The sequence below is a fragment of the Panthera onca genome, chromosome D2 (assembly GCF_046562875.1).
Source record: "Panthera onca isolate mPanOnc1 chromosome D2, mPanOnc1 haplotype 2, whole genome shotgun sequence".
Lineage (NCBI taxonomy): Eukaryota > Metazoa > Chordata > Mammalia > Carnivora > Felidae > Panthera > Panthera onca.
In genome coordinates, this window is record NC_138349.1 from 24,527,096 (window position 1) to 24,546,323 (window position 19,228).

Sequence of the window (19,228 nt, forward strand, 5' to 3'; positions counted from 1 at the left end):
CACAAATTTGAAATGCCTGTTAAATCCTGCTGAGGAAAAATCAGCTCAGAGAAGAAGTGGGCATGGGGAAAACTCCTCACAAAGCAGTGTGGCCTTTCAGGACAAGAGCATCTTTGCACATAGTGATGCCATGTCATCTCACTTCATGAGTGATCCCAGCATATGAAGCCAAGAGCTTGTCCACAGTCCTGACCTGAACGGAAAATATTATTTCCACTATCTGTAAGACTGCATATAATCAACATTCTGGTAAAACCACAAAATATAAATGTGTCACCACCACCATCATTATATCATGTCTTCTTTCACCCTTATGTCAGGAGTAATTAACCAAACCATCCATGCTGCCTTCTTCTGATTGCCTTTCAATTGAAAGCAGATGAGAGACAATTCTTTATGAATAATATTGATCCTCCACTATACCTGATATTTCCCCCCGGTCCTCTCTCCATCCGTCACCCCCCAAACACTGCTGAACTACCAGCCCTATCTCCACCCAAAGATCTCAGGAGGATGTTAAGCAAATGCTGTGTGTAGTTACTGCCTCAGATAGAATTACAATATACCCCTTTGTAGATACATAATATTTTTTTAATTGCCAACTGAGCTCATAATGGGTCTTCAGATGTGCTGTCCAATATGCTAATCACTTTCTACCTGTGCCTACTGTGCACTTAAAATGTGGTTAGTCTTGCATGTTAAAATGATACTATTTTGGATATATTAGGTTAAGTAAATTATCTTATTAAAATTAAGTTTTCATTTAAAATTATTTTTAATGTAGCTACTAGGAAATTTTAAATTATATATTATAATTCTCATATTATATTATATTATAATTCTTTTGGTTCATATTATAATTCTTTTGGTCAGCACCAGTCTACATCATCAAACTTTTATAATCAATTTATACTTTCTTGCTGACTTTTAATCATTTACAAGATATTTAATTTTTACTTATGGCAGATATTTTGGTGGGTACCATATCCTAATGCAAACTTGATATCATCTACTCTTTCTCTTCAACCTCAACTGGCCAGCTGGTTGACCACCTATAATATAAGCCAACATTTAAGCAACACAGAGGTATGTGTACACAGTTGTAGTAAATCTTTTGGAAAAAAATTGAATTATCTTTCCTTTTCAGCTTCCTAATTTATTTGATTGGCTATTTGGGATTTTGGTATACCTAACTTGCTTTAAATTGGGTGTACATATACGTGTCACATGATCATATGTGGTGTTGTGATGTAATTCTCTTCCAGTTCCGTCCAAGGTATGCTCTGGCTTGGGATTTGGTGGCCTAGCTGATGACTTGTGCCTATCATATTCTTCTTCCTCAAACTTGATAGCACTGTGTTCTCTTCTACCATATCTCTGAAAGTTCATGCTTCTGGATCTGTATTTTGAATGGCTTAAATCCCTGAACTAGACACCCACAATAAAATCACATCAAAAGTGCTTAAGCCCCAGCTCAGGACCCAGCAACAGCTCCCTAAGAACCAAGTATTTAACTAAAAGTTCTTGCTTTCAGTAGCTCAGACCACTCAACACATCTCTTCCATCATTTTCTCCCGTCACTTAGGTAGATTGTACCTTTTCAGTATTTTACAATCAGAGAAGGTAAAAGTACTGAGGTGGTGAGTAACTTGTGTGAGACGGTAGAGGACCCATTGGAAGAGTTGAGACTGGAGTCCAGAACACCTTAGTCCTCCGCTACTCAAAGTCCTAGGACCAGTAATGCCAATGATGCCCGGGAACTTCTTAGAAATGAAGAATCTCAGCCCCACCCTACATCTACCAAATCACAAGCTGCATTTTAACAAGATCACCAGGTGATCTACAACACATTAAAATTTGAAAAGTGCTATCTTAGACCCCCAATCCACTTGCCAAATCCGTTCTGCACCATGGAGGTAGCAAAAGACGGGAAGATAAGTCTTCAAGGAAATATTTTTTTCCCCACAAATCTGAGTAACTATAAGTGAGCAAAGAGAGAAACACATACATAGTGTGACAATTAAACAAAGTATGCCTTGACCTTCTTATTCCAGGAGGTTCTAGAATGGGACCTGTAAATTTTCATTTTAAGTTGCCAGCATCACAGTCTAGGAGAGCTTCTGTTCATCTATCACTAGAGAGCACTGTAATATCTGCATACCACTTGTGTTCATTTATTTCCTCAGGGGCTCAAAAAATAAGGTGGCATCTCTTTCCAGCAAAGAAGACCCGACTGAAACAATAGCTATGGTCTGTCAGAGGCAAATGGAAAAAAGTATTGAAATCTGGTAGATTTCTGATGTTCCCCCTAAAGCTACTCTAAGCTAAAGAAAGCCTCAGCTTTCCTCAGAAGGCACCTATAAACAAACTATCCATACTCTCTCATGCTTCAGAAGAAATGCTACCTTTGATCCCAATCTAGGGAAACAGGAGACTAGTGAATAGAGTTCCTTCAGGTGTTTTACTTACCCAGTGCTGTTAAGGTAGCTTTGACCAAGGCTGCAGTCCTTTGATGGGGATGCTGGGTTGTACCAGAAAGCTGGGACACACTGGCTCTCTCCGTGTCTCTCATAGCCGTAGTCACTGTCCAGAAAATGAATATTGCACACTAGTACAGATGCACAAATGCCAAAACACCCACAGACACACACAAACACAAATACATCTCTACGGTCTTGCAAAAAGCTGCATTGCATTCTTTCAAATATTCCCAGTGACAGCAAATATACATATGAAGTTTTAGAGTTAGAAATAAACTCGAATCATTGGAAATCCAGTGTATGGAAGAAATAATGCATTATCAAACAAATACTCCAGGTTAAAAAGAGGTATGGATATACATCATGTAGCAGGTACACTGGCTGGGGTTGGGTGTCAGGGATGCTATGAGCTGAAAAGCATATTCTGGATCACAGTGGAATTACTGACATAAGTAGGTGATAAGCAAGAGGATGATTTTAAAGGTCAAGATTCATTTCTGGATAAAATTCCATAGGTGTTATTCCAAAATTAATTTCATAGATTTTATTTTAATTTTTCCTACAAATTCCTTCCCAAGGAATGAATATATATATATATATATATATATATATATATATATATATATATATATATATATTTGCATTCACATATATACAAACAGTCATTCAATTTGTCCCCAATACATACATATAACACAGGTCTCCTGTTACCCTACAAAAAACAACAAACTGAGGTTCTTTTCCACATTTTCATAAAAGCCTAGCTGTAATAAAATAAAGAAAGAAAATCAGGTATGATTCCTTCCTGCATTCCTCCCATTCCAAAATGAAGTAAAAGACCAGTGTGTAGAGAGGAGGGCCCCCGTCTGAAATGTGACTGGTGTTTCCTTACTTCTTGGAGTTTCATAAGGCTCCCAGGTGCATAAATGTCAGGGTAGAAAAAGAGCAATAAAATAAGTATTATTGCTCTTGAAACCAACCAGAGGTCACTGAGGGTGTCTTCACTTGGCAGGAGAATTCATGCTTCTAAGTTAAGCACCCAAGGGTTTCCTGAAACCCACAGACTGGGCAGAACAATCTGGACATTTGAATATTGATCCACTGAGTGTTAATAAAACATAAAACAGCAAGGAAAGTCACTCTCTCCAGACCTACCCCTCCTTTCTTTTTCTGTTCCCATGTTCTTTGAGCCAAGATTTAATTAAAGTCCAATGAAAATAGAGGGAAACAGTCTGTGACTAGGGTAGGAATGAAAGGGAGGTAGGAATACAAGTTTAACTCTAGATTTATTTATGACTCAATATGTGCACTGTCCTCAGGAAGAAGTATTACAATCCTTGCCTACAAGGACTTTTAGTCTTTGTAGAAAGAGACCTAACATGCCTCAAATCCAACCAAAGAACAGAATAATATAGCATGAGGCAGAACATGAAAATACAGTATGAAGCAGTACAGTTAGGAAGCACCGACTGATGGAGGAGATTATAGAAATTGTTCTCTCAGTTCCATATCACCTTACTTCCTCACCATATTCCTCTACACCAAACTCATACCTGAACAGTCCAGGCCAAATTTTCAACCCTTTGTCTCTGCATATGTTATTCCCTGGGCTTGAAGCACTCAACGTTGTCTGTGTTTGGTAGTTTGCTTAGTATTCGTCTTCAGTATCTAATCAGAGGAGGCCTTCGCTGATTCCCCAGACAGAATCTTTGTGACCACAGCATGTTGGAAACATTGAAGATACAGAGATCTCTGTTGGTTTTGTTTGGCAATATAATAGTTCAGAGCAGTACTTAGGACATTGTCGGTGTTGAATATTTACTGGGTGAATGAATACTCCAATTATGTTTTAAAAGTAATCACACTTATTATTCCATTACATTGGGTCTATCTCTGCAGGGAGATGTGAACCCATAGTTCACCTTCCAGTGTGGACCACAGAAAACATCCCAAGTGCTAGACAGATGCCTAAGCCAGAAAGGTGGGACTCAAGACCAGCTTTGATATGGCCATGTTTAAATGAAAATGGAAGAAAATAAGGAGCAAGGGACGTGTCCATCAAACAAATCTTTTGCCATGCCTCCTGATCAATGATCAGAGATCTCCCAGCCCGCACGTTCAATGCGGACTCAGTATTGTGACAGTTGGTAACCACCAGTGGGAACAGACTTAAAATTTCAGGAATTTTGCCAGCTAATTAATAGTTGTTAAACACAGCCAATATCAAAAAAATAAGTTATATCAAATTTCAATTAAATAAATATATTTTAAAAATAAATACATAAAGCACAGAGACCCCTTATATTTTGCTGCATTTGTTATAATACTACTACTACTACTACTAATAATAATATATTGTTATATATAAAATGTTAGGTATTATTATTTTATCTATGCTCCTGAGGTCATTTGCATCTATGTACCTGTAGGACAAAAATACTACATAATGTGCTTCTGTACATCTCTTCTCAATTCTATATTCACTGGCGTCATGCTGGTAGCTTGAAATTGGCCACATTTGGGGATATTTAAAGCAATCAGCAAATGCTACAAATGAGGGCTTATTTATTTGTTCCAAGAGAGCTAGTAGTTAAATATTTACCAGCACAGCACTATCTGATTTATTTAAAAAAAAATTTTAATGTTTATTCATTTTTGAGAGAGAGAGAGACAAAGAGACAGAGAGACAGAGAGACAGAGGGCATGAGTGGGGCCAGGGCAGAGAGAGAAGGAGACACAGAATCCAAAGCAGGCTCCAGGCTCTGAGCTGTCAGCACAGAGCCTGACATGGGGCTGGAACCCACAAACCATGAGATCATGACCTGAGCTGAACTTGGACACTTAACCAACTGAGCCACCCAGGCACCACCAGAATATCTGATTTCTAAGCATTGCTTATCAGTAGAAACATTTGGGCTGTGGTGGGTCTGCAATGCTTCTAGACAATTCTCCAACTGCTGGATGAACTAAATCTACTGAATGTCCTGCTAACCCTAAGAAATATTAATAATCTCTGAAGGAAGGGTGCTCTCCTTAATAGCTTTGGGAAGGAAAGGAATGTCTTAATGTTCTTTCCTAAATCTTTAACCATCTTTAGCAGTTCTGTTCAGCTCTGCTACCTGTTAGCAATGCAGTAATTAAAAAAGGTGCGTCAGGGATGCTGTTTTGCCCCAAAGAGAAAAGGCACCTCATTAATATTTAATAACATTAATGGAAACATCACTGGCTGCCTCCAAGCTGTGGACTTCTTCATTAACTTCTGTTAAATGTATATTAAAATCTCATTCTGCCCAACCTACCCCCCAGCTCTGGAGTTTGCATGATTTTAAAAACAAAAAACAAAAAACAAAAAACAAAAAAAAAACAAGCAGTTCCAGCTGCTGCTCCAACTTTCTGGGGAAGAGGTGTTTTTCTGTTGAATTGTGACATTTGGAGAGAATGTACCAGAAAGTCTGATTTGCCTCAGGGAAGTATGCTGCCACAGCTTCTGCAAACACACCAGCAGTTTCCTTCCAGAAATAAGTCACCTCTGCATCTTTCTTAACTATAAAAGGGTTTAGAACTTCTAAAAGTTTAGGAGGAAACTTCTCCATTTCCAGGAGATGTATGTCCTCCAAATCCCATTCAGGGAGAAGCCTTAGACCATCTAAAGAGGGAAGAGACAAGCTTCAGAAATCACAAAGCTTCTGCGTGTCAGTGACACTTGTATTCCTTGGGTCTAATCCTCTCAACTGGTAGGTTGGAAGGGAGAAACAAAAGAGAAGTGACTTGTTCAAGACTGTACACAGCTGGAAATGGCAGATGGAAGTGATACTTGGGACTCCTGATCCATGCGTCAGATTTAGTAAATGAAGCACCCATTTAATCATCATAAGAGAGAGCCCCCTGGTCCCCAGGAATGACATTCTGAGACTCTGGGAGCCAGCCCAGAAGTCATGCTTTCTATTGGCCCAGTTGCTGGGGCTTTTCTACTCTCAGACCATGCAGAGCCCTATCACTGCCTCAGTGACCCCCAGGCCCTCCATTCTCCCATTTGGCGGTTGAGATTCCAGGAATAGTACTCCCCGGATGTCTCTGTCCCACTTAATGAGACAGGATCACATGCTGGTTTGAAATGGGCAGATAGAAGGTTTTGGCAGATGCAGAGTGAACACTCAACAAACAGAAGCAACTGCAACAAAAACGATGGGATAATAATTAACATCATTAACATTTTGCTAAGGCAGAAGCCTAAATACAGGCAAAAAGAAAGGCGATTACATCCAAACTCTTTCAGAAATTGTATGAAAAACCCAACAAGCATCCCTCAAGTATTTCTCTTTATCAAGCCTCATGCCCTCTAACAACCTTTTCACACAACTGCATTCTCTGAAGTGCTGCCCTTTTCCCTTGTGCTTGGCACCAAGTCTACACAGCTCCATCACAACCTTCCACAGTAAGCCTTCTGTCATTACTCCAGTCCTCAACACTCCTTGCTCTGATCATTTCTGGCACTTGCAGGTAGGAAGGACCAGGGCTGTCTGAAAGACCTTCCTGTTTTACAACTATGCTATCCAATATGGTAGCCACTAGCCACATGTGACTACGAACACCCAGAATATGGCTAGTACAATTGAAGAACTGAATGTGTAATTTAATTTCATTTTAATGCAAATAACCACATGTGACTAGTGACTGCTATATTGGATAATATAGGTCTGGATTGTAAAATTCAGCCCCTAGTTATGTTCCTTATTATTTGCAATTATGCCTTCTTTCAGTTCAAAACTCTGGTTTACACCTTTGCTTTTTCCACAATGCTAGTCTATAGAAAAATATACTTGATTGTACTCTAAATGCAGAATACTAATGGTTGATTTCAGACACCCCTGCACTTATGCACTGCGGCATCCCCACCTCTCTTCCCCTCTATGTTACCACTTGATAAACTCCCTCTATAGATGTGGAACCATACTGCACATGGAAGGAAGCACTAAAACACACCCAGACTTAGAACTCTCAGGTCAGAATATTATCATTTTGAATGAGTTACTTAACCTCTCTGTGTATCCATTTCTTCATCTATCAAAGGCCTACAGTAACAGACTCTCCTTCCAGAAGCTAGCTGAGAAAAGTAAGATAATCCATCTAAAGGACTTAGTGAGTAGTAGGTGCTCAGCAAAAGTTATTGCTGAGTAAGTGGTTGGGTGAATAAGAAAAGAGAATGACTAAACATAATTCCTGGTTCAACCTGGTTCTCCTTGAACAAAGGTAATTGCATCTCTCAGAGGGCCACTCCTTCCTAGAAGCCTCATTTGACTTCAAAGAAGGCCCTTATACTCCCTTTTCTGACTACTCACTAGCCCTTGACAAACTTAATTCACAGGGATGATTCATGTCTGGCCCTTCACCAGTGCCACAATGGAAGTGGCTCTCTAGAATAAGCATGAGGCTAACTAAGTAGAAACATCAATATTTATGCAAAATTCATGCTTAATACTGACATGTACTCCTGAGGAAAGGGTGAATATTATTCTACAAATAAATGCTTCTGAGAATCTGTAAAAGCTTCCCTCTTCAAACAAAGAAAAGATATAGGTTGAAAATACTCTCCCTTTGTGGATCTAGGCTATACTCCTAAACTTTTCCACCAAAATCAAGACGTTTAATGCATCCTCCCCAGCCCATAAACAACCCCCCCCCCCCCACACACACACTAATCTGATTAAAACTAGGTTATACCCTCTCCCTGCTGTCTCTGACACTTAAAAGTTGCTTGAACCAATCAGATGAACATGACCTGATTTGGCTTAGGCAAACAACTAGGTAGAATGCACATAATAATTACTTATACTAACTGAGCTGGGCTTTTCAGATTCTTTAGCTAATAACGCTTCCTGGTAGGAAGGACCATTGAGGAGATAGGGCTATGAAACTCCTGCCATGCACTGATTTCCAGCACTGAAGACAAACAACTGTATTTGATGGAAAAAAATATATTTTTAAATCAATACCTATGCTTACTGAAGATCACTTAAAACAAAACAATTTTAAATACTCAGTAGTTGTTTATATAAAATATTGTAGAAAAACAACAGAAATTTCAGAAATAAAACTTTCTTCTCTACTCAAAAGTAGTGCAAAAATATTTTTAGGCCACACGATTTTTTTTTTTTGCTTTTGTTCTCAGATTCTGACCACTAACCCAGCCTCAAGTCCTGGGTGTTTGTTTGCTTATCCTATCTCTGACTCAAGTGGTTCGTTTTTAAATTATTATTAAAGTATAATCAGCTTTTTTTGTTATATAAATTTTAGGTGTACAATAAAATGATTCAACAATTCCACACATTTCTCAGCATTTATCAAGATACAAGTGCTCTTAATTCCCTTTATCTAGTTTACTCATCCCCCTCACCACCCAGCTTCCCTCTTATTTTCTCCATATTTAAGAATCTGTTATTTTTTGTGTTTTTGTTTCTTTCTTTTTTAAATTCTACAAATTAGTGAAATCATATGGTATTTGTCTTTCTCTGACTCACTTATTTAAATTAGCATTACACCCTCTAGGTCATCCATGGTGTTGTAAAAGGCAAGATTTCATCCTTTTTTATGGCTGAGTAATATTCCACTGTGTGCGTGTGCATGCACACGCACACACACACACACACACACACACACACACACACACCACATCTTTATTCATTCAACTATCAATGGACACATTTGCGTTGCTTCCATATCTTGGCTATTTAAAATGCTGCAATTGGGGCACCTGGGTGGCTCCGTCAGTTAAGAGCCCGACTTTGGCTCAGGTCACGATATCACAGTTTGCAAGTTCGAGCCCTGCATCGGGCTATCTGCTATTAGCATAGAGTCTGCTATGTGTCCTCTGTCCCCCTTTCTCTGTCCTGCTCCCCTTCCTCCCTCCCTCTCAAAAATAAACATTACAAAAATTATAAAAATAAAATAAAATAAAATAAAATAAAATAATGCTGCAATAAATATAGGAGTGCATACGTATTTTCAAATTAGTGTTTCTGTTTTCTTCAGGTAAATTACCCAGTAGTGAAATTACTCAATCACTCAATCATTTGGTAACTCTATTTTTAATTATTTGAGGAACATCCATACTGTCTTCTGTATTATTTCTAATTTGAGATACAATTGGGTCTAAAATATAATCACATAATGCTTCAAATACCATATTCCCCAAAATTCTATAAGGTCCTCTTGAACACCATACACCTATTACAATTCGAGTACCAATGGTCAAAACTACATCATCTGGAATTTTGTTAGAGTTAACGGAACATTCTAAATAAAAAAATATCAACAGCAGTTCACCCACGTTATTTGAGGATGTTTTAATTTTAGAATAACTAAACTTGGGGACCTGTTTCTTTTGAAACATAAAGTGAATCTAATAAGACTTGTTTGATTTCTTGAGAAATAGCATGATACAGAGAAGAACATAGGATTTAACTAGACTTGTATTTGAGCTCCAAATTTCTCTGTTATGTGACCTTAGTCAAGTAGCTTACGTTCCACATGCTTGTTTTCATCTCATTAAAAAGTCATAGTAACAATGCTGATGTTACAGAGCATTGGGTCCGGGTGGTACCTCTGTAAATTCAAGTGCAAGAACCAAAGGACACCTTGCAAAGGCTTTTTTCTTTTTTAATTTCTTTTTTTTTTTTTTTGCACTGCTTCACTTACAGATGGATTCTGATAGCAGTTCCCAAAGAAAAGCTCAGAAATATTTTAAGCAGTACCACCTACAATAAATGAACGAAAAACACCCAAAGGTATGACTTTGTAGACAGGGCTCATTTGGATGTATAAGCTCTGGTTTACTTGCTAAAAATACCATGGGGACTACTTAACTGTGGGGTACAAGATTAACAACAGCAGCAGCAATAGCTACCATATGGATGCCTACACCACTAGGATGAATGCCTTACCTACATTAATGATGTAGATTAATTCATTTATTCCTCTCTAGCAACCAATGAGATACATGTTATATTATCTGTATTTTACTGCCGAGAAGGTTAAATCATAGAGATTAAGAAAATTTCCCAAGGTCAAAATCTGTGAATATCAGAGCTGAGATTTTTTATTTCCAGACTAGTAAATGTTAGTGGAATTACTGAAAGAAAAATATTTATGCTATAATTCTTCTTCTTTCTCCATTGTGAGGTTTCCCAATAGCAGACAAGGGTCTATTACAGCTCAGAGAGACACAGGAGAGAATAGTATGACATGCAAGGGCAGTGTGCCTCCATGGAGTCAGTCTTCAGAGGGACCCAAGGAAGACTGAAATTCATATTCAGAATATTCAAGCTGACATCAATATGTCACGCAGCATAATCCTGAGGGGTCTATGACAATTTTTCTGGGTTGTGGTTAATAATTGAAAATTATTCTTCCCAAGTGTGAAAATATCCTCTGTTTCCAAAGGGTCAGAAGTGCCACAGGTAGGACCCTGACATTCAAATTAAATTCCATTCAGCATATCCCATTTTAATGATTCTCACTGAGGTCAAGCTTTCCAAGGCATGTGTTCAGGGATGCAGAGTAGCTAGGGAGCAGTCATAGCCATCTAGCTGGTTTGCAGTTACCAGTGATAGTGCTAGCAGAAAGGGGGGAACAAAACATGGGTTCCAGCACAAAGCAAGCTTCAGGAAGAGGAAGAAATGAGGCTGAATGAGGTTGCTGGGGAGGGGCAGCTGTTCTGCATCCATATGGATTTACTTCTGTTATTCGACACCAGAAAAGCCCAAATGCAACTCTGCTGCTGTCCTGCCAAGTTTAGAGGGTGATGCCTGAGCCCTTAGCTTTGTCTTTTAACCTGGAATGGGTTATGAAAATATCTAAATTGAACTTCACCTTTTGACTGTCCTGAGAAGGAGGAATTCATCTAATAGGGATCAGTGTGGGATCACTAGCAGGATCCCCCATCCCCAGAATTGAAATACTTTTTTGACTCTCCTAAAAGGGACAATGTTCAGGGAATATGGTGCAACCGCTTAATTCTTACTATGGGATAGGCACTGAAGAAAGTCTAAAATTCCTGCCCTCATAGCAGTCTACTGGGGAAAGACAGACAATAATAAAGCAATCAGAAAACATGATCACTCCACGTGGTGACTAATACTAAGACAATGAACTAGGGTGTCAGAGTGTCACGGTGTAGGAGAGATCAGGTGGCCTCAGAAAGCATTTCTGAAAAGCTGATGTTTTTGCTGAGATATGACTCATCCAGAGGTTCCAGCCATGCTGAGATTTGGAAGAAATTCTGCACTTGCTATTGTCTTTGATAGGCGTAAGCCTAGATTAATTAAGGTACAGAAAGGAGACGGTAGTGTGGCTGCAAAACAGGGAATGAGGGCAGAATGGTAGGAAATTAGGGCACAATGGTAGCAGGCCAAATCGTGTAGAGTAGAATAAGCCAAGGAAGGAAGACTGCATTGTATTTTGTGGGAGAGAGGAAGCTACTGGAGTGTTTTAAGCATAGGAATAGTAATATATGATTTGGGTTTTCACAATCTCATTTTGGTTGCTGTCAGAAGGATAGGTTTTAGGGCAACAAGGGTGGAGGCAGAGAGAGTTTGTAGATTGCGGGAGTGATCCAAGTTGTGGTCAACATGGGCAGAGGTACTTTGGGTTAGAATGTGTTCTGGAGGTGAAGACTCACAAGGACTTGCAGATGGCCTGGGCCTTAGGGGAAGAGGAAGGGGAAGGGAAAATCAAGCTCTCCTGAGATTTTGACTTAAGCAACTATATTTTTTATTGAGTTTGGAAAAACTGGTCTGGGAAGAGGGGTTCAAGAAGAGCTGAAAAAATTGCTTTCTAAAGTAGAAGATTCAGGAAGAGCTCCACTTTGGCCACATTGGGTCTGAAATCCCTACTAGCAATTCAAGGGGAGATAGAGGCTGAGTATGTACATGGACACACATGTCTCCATCCTAGAGGACAGTGAGGCCAGAGCTGGAGGTATATATTGGAAATTTGTGGATTATTGGCTAATAGGTGAGACTTAAAGTTGTTCTTTGTGGTTGTCATTAGAGGGAGAAAAAAAATGATGAAAGGAGAGAGTACACATGGAAGATCACAGTTTGAGCTAATGTATCTGGAGGTAGCTGTCCAAGGTGGTAGCTCTCTGAGCTTTGTCACTGCTCAGACCAACCTCTCTGGCACTTGCCCAGGGATGCTAACTGAAGATGACAAGTTTCCTCAGACATATTGCTCTGACAGAACAGTGACCTCCCCTGTGAAAATATCTCCTCCTGTCCTCCCTCCAGGGGTACAGGGTTACCCTCGGGCCCAGGAACTGAAACAGTCAGGCCCATAGGCCAGCAAACACACCTCCCACCTGTGGGTCATGACTCCCCTTTCCCCAGCTCGATCTTCATCCTCACCCCCCAACAAGTAAATGTCTGGTTGAAACTGACAATGAGATGCCATGGGACTCACCATTCAAAGTCCCAGTCAGCACAGACACAGGGCTCTGAAACCACTGTCCCTGAGGAATCTCGACCCAGGGCACACTGAGCTCCTGGCTTGCGTTTCTTGAATATTTTTCTTTCTCCCATGACGCAAGGCTCCCCCTTAGAAAGAAAGTCCACGGTGAGAAAGGAAGAAAAACACAAAGAAGGTGAAATAAACCAGCTTCTCTATAGGAAGCGCTGGCCTTTCCATTCTCTTTTGGTCGCTCTGTCTACCAATCTCATCCCTAGTAACCATTCAGGAGTCTCAAGGGAAAAAGGGCCAGTCTTTTACTACCACATAAGAGGAACACCATGGAGGAGGTGCTGGCTCATCACTACCTCCCACCCAACTTAGCCAATGATGTCTACTTCATCTTGTTTCTCTTCCACCTCTGGAGAGAAGGCAAAAATTCCAAGTCATTGTCACAGACTTACAAATTGCCCAAATGACTTCAACAGAAATTGTGGTGGAAAAGAATCCAATTCTGGCATATTTTTCATATCATCTTCAGAGTAAAACTGAAGTTGGCCTGAAAAGTTCTCTCTCTATGATAAATAATCATGCCCAAGTCCTTATTTCCAGTCAAGGGCAAAGAAAAGCGGAGAAACTGGTATAAATCACATGATCGCAATGGTTCTGAAGAATGCAGAAGTCTTACCTATGCTGCAAAGCAACAAATATCTACCATTTCTAGAGGCACTCACCCCAATCCCTCACCCTTTATCTGTGGCCCTGTTTCCAGGGCTCTTGGGGATCTCACTGCAGGCTGGCCTGACAAATATTCTCACCCTCCCCACTAACAGGTGAGATGATGAAACCACTGAAAGTCCTCCTGGCTGTCTGGGTTTATTTCTCCACAGATAGAGCAAAAGCCCGAGGTAATACTTGCCCCCCTCACCCCTCGACTATTCAATCATCTCAACGGGTTGATCAGGATCACAGGGTGAAAAATGGTCTTTAAATACCATCTTTGCATGCTTGACCTGTGTGTGTGGACTCCAACCCTTCCCCCAAATCCATCACTATCTTCAGATGCCCCACTACCTTCTTCCTTCAAATAGGAAGGCCCAGAGATGACCAAACAGGCCTTGTGGTAGTTCCTCTTCCTAGAAGCCAGTATGCCCCTACCACATGGTATACCTGATTGAGCAGGTGCCAGGTCTGATAGTCTTCCTTGGTGCAGCGTCGGCTGAAGATAGATTTGTAGTCCACTTTCACCAACTGCCATTCAGAACGGAGGCTGAAGTGGCCGAAAACTCTAAGTGTTTAGGGGAGGCAGGGGAGAGACAAACAGAGAGGTCCCACTAGTCAGTCACTAATACACAAAGACTGGAGGGCGAGAGGACTAAATTGTGGCCTGGACTCAACAGGTTCTTCCAAATTGAGGTTTTGGAAGGTCACCAAGGAGAAAGTCCACCATTTACACAACTCTAGCCAACTGGCATGGTATTCATAGTGGGTTTAAAACTAACCATTTTTTAATTGGAAAAGTAATATATGTACTTTATAGTAAGCAATGAGAACACAGAAAGATATGAAGAAAAACATCACCCAATAGTTCAAAACCTTACACAGAAAGATATGAAGAAAGAAAAAAATCACCCAATAGTTCAAAATCTTACACTCAACAGGTAGAACTGTTGTTGATATTTTGACATGTAGCCTTCTTGTTTCTCCTTAATGCAAGCACAGGTATTTTATCTACTGATGTCTACTGACAGGGACTCAGTTTCCTCATCTGTAAAGTAAATGTGTATGTGTATGGTGGGAATGGGGGCAAATTAGCTATTCTGAAGTGTGGCTGCCAGTTCCAAAATTCTGACAGAATCTAAGTATGCTTTAGTTGAAATTCCTATTGTTTAATTCACATGAATAACACCCTCCTTTCCCTTCCCTGAAAAATCACAGTAGCCCCATAAAAGGAACTCATATTTATGTATAGTAAAGAAACACACCATCTATGTGACTTAGATAATCAATACTGACCTTTTCAAAGCCCAGTAGTTGATGGCCCTATACATATGAATGACCAATGGTTTCTAGAAAAATGGAAAAAAATACTGATCACCCATACTCTACTTGGGTGGCATGTCTTATAATTACAATGCAAGATATCTATCATAGTGCTATAAAGAGGAGACCAATCACTCTGGGAACCTAAACCAACTGAAGTCTTTCAAGGCATTGGATGGATTCCATTTCAGCAAGATTTAATCATTTTATCATCCCCGGATTCTCATCTCCTTCCAGTCATATGTTCTTGTGGTGACACCTAAGAGACTACTCCTCAAGGGACAGTCCCTTCTTCTTTCTGAAGGATGAAGATGCTTTGCGAGGGGTGGAAGTTGACTAAAATTGTGAAATGGATGAATAAATAGGACTGTTTTGTAGATCGTACAACTTACATATTACACCTTGAGAAATGCCTTTTAATGTTCTATCAATTTAAAAGTTAAATACATGGGCGCCTGGGTGGCTCAGTCGGTTGGGCGGCCGACTTCGGCTCAGGTCATGATCTCACGGTCCGTGAGTTCGAGCCCCACGTCGGGCTCTGTGCTGACAGCTCAGAGCCTGGAGCCTGTTTCAGATTCTGTGTCTCCCTCTCTCTGACCCTCCCCCATTCATGCTCTGTCTCTCTCTGTCTCAAAAATAAATAAACGTTAAAAAAAAATTTTAAAGTTAAATACAACTTTTTATGGTCTTGTCTAAAAGATCAAACAGACTTTGGGGTGCCTGGGTGGCTCAGTTGGTTAAGTGGCCAATTCTTGATTTTAGCTCTGGCCGTGATCTCGTGATTTGTGAATTAAAGCCCTGTGTCGGACTCTACACTGACAGTAAGGAGCCTGCTTGGGATCCTCTCTCTCCCCCTCTCTGTCTACCCCTCCCCCACTCATTCTCACTCTCTCTCTCTCTTCCCCCTTCCCTCCCTCTCAAAACAAACAAATAAATAAATAAATAAAAACATATAAAATTAAAAAAACAGACTTTGAGGTGAATAAGTCATAGGGATAACAGGCACTGCATAGGAAATACAGTTGATGATACTGTAATCATTTTGTATGGTTACAGGTGGTAGTTGCACTTGTAGTGAGTGTAGCATAACATATGGAGATGCTGAATCACTATATTGTACACCTGACACTAATGTACCATTGTGTGCCAACTATACTAAAAGAACAAAACTAAAAACGTATGATCTTTATAAGAATCTTAGCTCAGCACTGAGTAGCAGAAGCCATGGGGCTAGAATATCTTGGGTTGTGTGGTCAATACCGTGTGAAGCAGAGTGAATGTAAGCATCCCTCCCCTAGGCTTACTCTGATCTCTTGCATTTTTGCTATATTCATTGGTCTCCAAATCCCATACATCCATGCCAGGTCACCAGTGAGGTACTTTCACCTTCTAGTCCTGATTCATTTCATGGAGAGTTCACTAGTCAGTCCATTTAAAATCTCTAACAAAGCAGTTATGTCTTAAAAGTTTCTACTTATTTGAAGAGAGAAGAGTTAAACTGAAAGACTGTCAGGAGAAACAAACAAACAAAAACCACTGTGAGAAGACCATGATGAATGTCTTCTTCTGTCTTTATCCAACCTTTCTAAATCTTTTCATATTCAAATATTACCTCCTCTAGTCTTCCCTGATTGGAATACTCTGAGTAGAAGAATAATAGTGATGCTAAACCAAACACTTCCACCTACTCCAAATAGTTTACAGTTATTTCATGGATCATAAAATACATCATGTCTGATTAATGCCATTCCTTTCCATGGAAGGATTACTGGACAGACAGAAGAGGGAAATATGAGGCACACGATTTACCTGGGTATGAGCAAGGCATCTGACAGTAAAATTATGTGACTGAACAGTACCTAATTAAGGCATTAAAATCGAAGAGGGGGGAGGGCATGAGTAGTCAGCTGCAAGGTTCTGCTGTCTGCTCTTTCCTGTTCATCATTTTTATTAATGACTTGAAGACATGAAAATAATGGTCATCATTGGAAATCACATTTTCTGATGACACAAAGCTGGAAGAAACAGTCAATATGCTTGATGGCAGAATCAGGACCCAAAAAGGTCTTGACAGACTGAAGGGAAAGGCTGAATCTAATAATGTGAAGTAACAGAAAGATATGTCAGGTCCTTCCCTGGCAACTACATAAGTATTGAATAAAGAAAATGATGCTTGATGCAGCTCAGGTTAAATAATAATAATAATAATAATAATAAATAATAAAAAAAAATAATAATAATGTGGCATCTTAAGAGTTTTCATACACAATGTGATTAATGTAAGTAAATACTTCAGAGAAACCAAAAATACTTGAGATGATCCTACAACACATTAATTAAGAATTCTGTATATTATCAAGAATGAAAGAGGCAATATCCAGGCCTATTCTACATTAACTAGATCGCAAAGAAAAAGGTAGCCAATTTTGGATGTCACCATTCAAAGATATACACTAAGTGTCTCAAACTAGAATACATGTATGGGTTTTGGTGGTCATAGTAAAGTGTGAATCTCCAGAAATTTTAAATAAAAATATGCATTTACTGGAACATGTGTATTTATTATGGAGAAATTACATACATTTTATCATATTTTTGAAGTGATTCACAGTTCCTAAAGCTTAAGGACCATTGAAATAGACACTACATAAGATAGCATACTGTATTGAATAGTGACTCCCCCACGGGACATGAGCACGTTCTAGTCCCTGTAACCTGTGAATGTGACCTTATCTGGACCTTTGCAGACATAAGTAAATTAAAGATCTTGAGATGAAAACATCCCAGATTATCAAGGTGGGCCCTAAGTGCAATGACATGCATCCTTGTAAGAGAAACCTGCAGAGAGGAGGAGGCCATGTGAAGAAAGGGCAAAGACTGGAGCTATGTGGCCACATGCCAGGGAACACCTGGAGCCCCTAGAAGATGTAATATGCATAGAAGGAATTCTTTCCCCATGCACTAGAAGGAGTGTTACCCTGTTAACCACTTTGATCTTGGACTCTAGCCTCCAGAACTGTTAGAGAATTAATTTCTGGGTTTTTGGCCCCCTAATTTGAAGCAATTTTTTATAGCAGCCACAGGAAATTAATATAGATGGTGATGTGATTCAAGACCAATTTTGGGGGTGCCTGGGTGGCTCAGTTGGTTAAGTGTCCAACTCTTGATTTCAGCTCAGGTCATGATTTCATTGTTCATGAGTTCGAGCCCCACATCAGGCTCTGTGCTGATGGTGTGGAACCTGCTTTGGACTCTCTCTCTCTCTCTCTCTCTCTCTCTCTTTCTCTCTCTCTCTCTCTCCCCCCCCCCCCACTCATGTGCAGGCTCTATCAAATAAATAAACTTAAAATCACTTTTTCACCTATCTATCCAAGAAGTGCTATAAAAACTATGGCTGGTTAACTGGGAGATGACTTAGGAAGGGCAGGGGAGGGGAAACCAAAAAGTAGGCCTTCTGGGGAGATCATGTGAGTATAAAAAAAACTAACAAGATAGAAAAACGTGAAAGTTTACAAAATATGAGAGAACTTTCTAACAGATAAACTTGCCCACAGAGGAAAGGAATGCTCAAGAGTTAGTAAACACAGAACCTCAAGCTCAGGCTTCGCCATCTCCCAGGGCTGCTTTGGAGGAGGATGCAAGCATCACCCAAGTGCCCAGCCTAACTGACCCTGACCCTCTAAGGATGTCCATGTTGTTGGTCTTCCCAACTCTCTGGGATACCTGTTTCCAGTCTCAGAGAGCTCATTTCAGAACTGACCACAAAAATAGGTGCCAAGTTAGGACTTGGGGACTAATTCAGCCTCTGTCTTCTGCAATCTTGCAAGGCATATCCTTTCATCTATATTTCTTTGGCTTCTAGCCCAGATGTCTTTACACTGTGTTTCCCAGGTCCTTCCTCAAACTGTAAATTGATACAAAAATATTTTTACTTGGGAGTGTGCTAGTCTGCTCTCCCATGTGATCACTTACGTTTGCCAGATACAAAATTTTAAACACTGAATGTCAGGACTATAATCTTTGCTCATTTTCTCATTGGACCCCAACTAAGATCAGTGGACCCTAACTAAAACCCCTTAGCAACTTTCAGATATTAATGTATTCCCCATCTCTCTATCCATTATTGGTTCTGGGAAGAAAAATGTTCAATATGGGCCCCCGCCTATGGGACATAAGTGACTGAAATGGTCTCTTGGATGTATCTGGCTTCCCTAATTCCATTCAATATTGCATTCATTCACAGTTCTTCTGATTGGAGCCCATGG

At 39.9% G+C, this 19,228-nt stretch overlaps 1 protein-coding gene across 2 annotated transcripts in view; it reads right to left on the reverse strand.

Moving 5' to 3' along the window:
• SORCS3 (sortilin related VPS10 domain containing receptor 3) overlaps positions 1-19,228 on the reverse strand; it is a 592,738-nt gene that overhangs the window by 35,887 nt on the left and 537,623 nt on the right. The window contains exons 15-17 of one of the 2 annotated variants that reach the window (XM_078434805.2): positions 14,091-14,208; positions 12,936-13,069; positions 2,470-2,583 (exon numbers count right to left, since the gene is read on the reverse strand). In XM_078434805.2, the coding sequence (XP_078290931.2) occupies positions 2,470-2,583; positions 12,936-13,069; positions 14,091-14,208 (366 nt within the window). The remainder of the gene's footprint in view (positions 1-2,469; positions 2,584-12,935; positions 13,070-14,090; positions 14,209-19,228) is intronic. The other variant, XM_078434806.2, reaches the window with a different exon arrangement.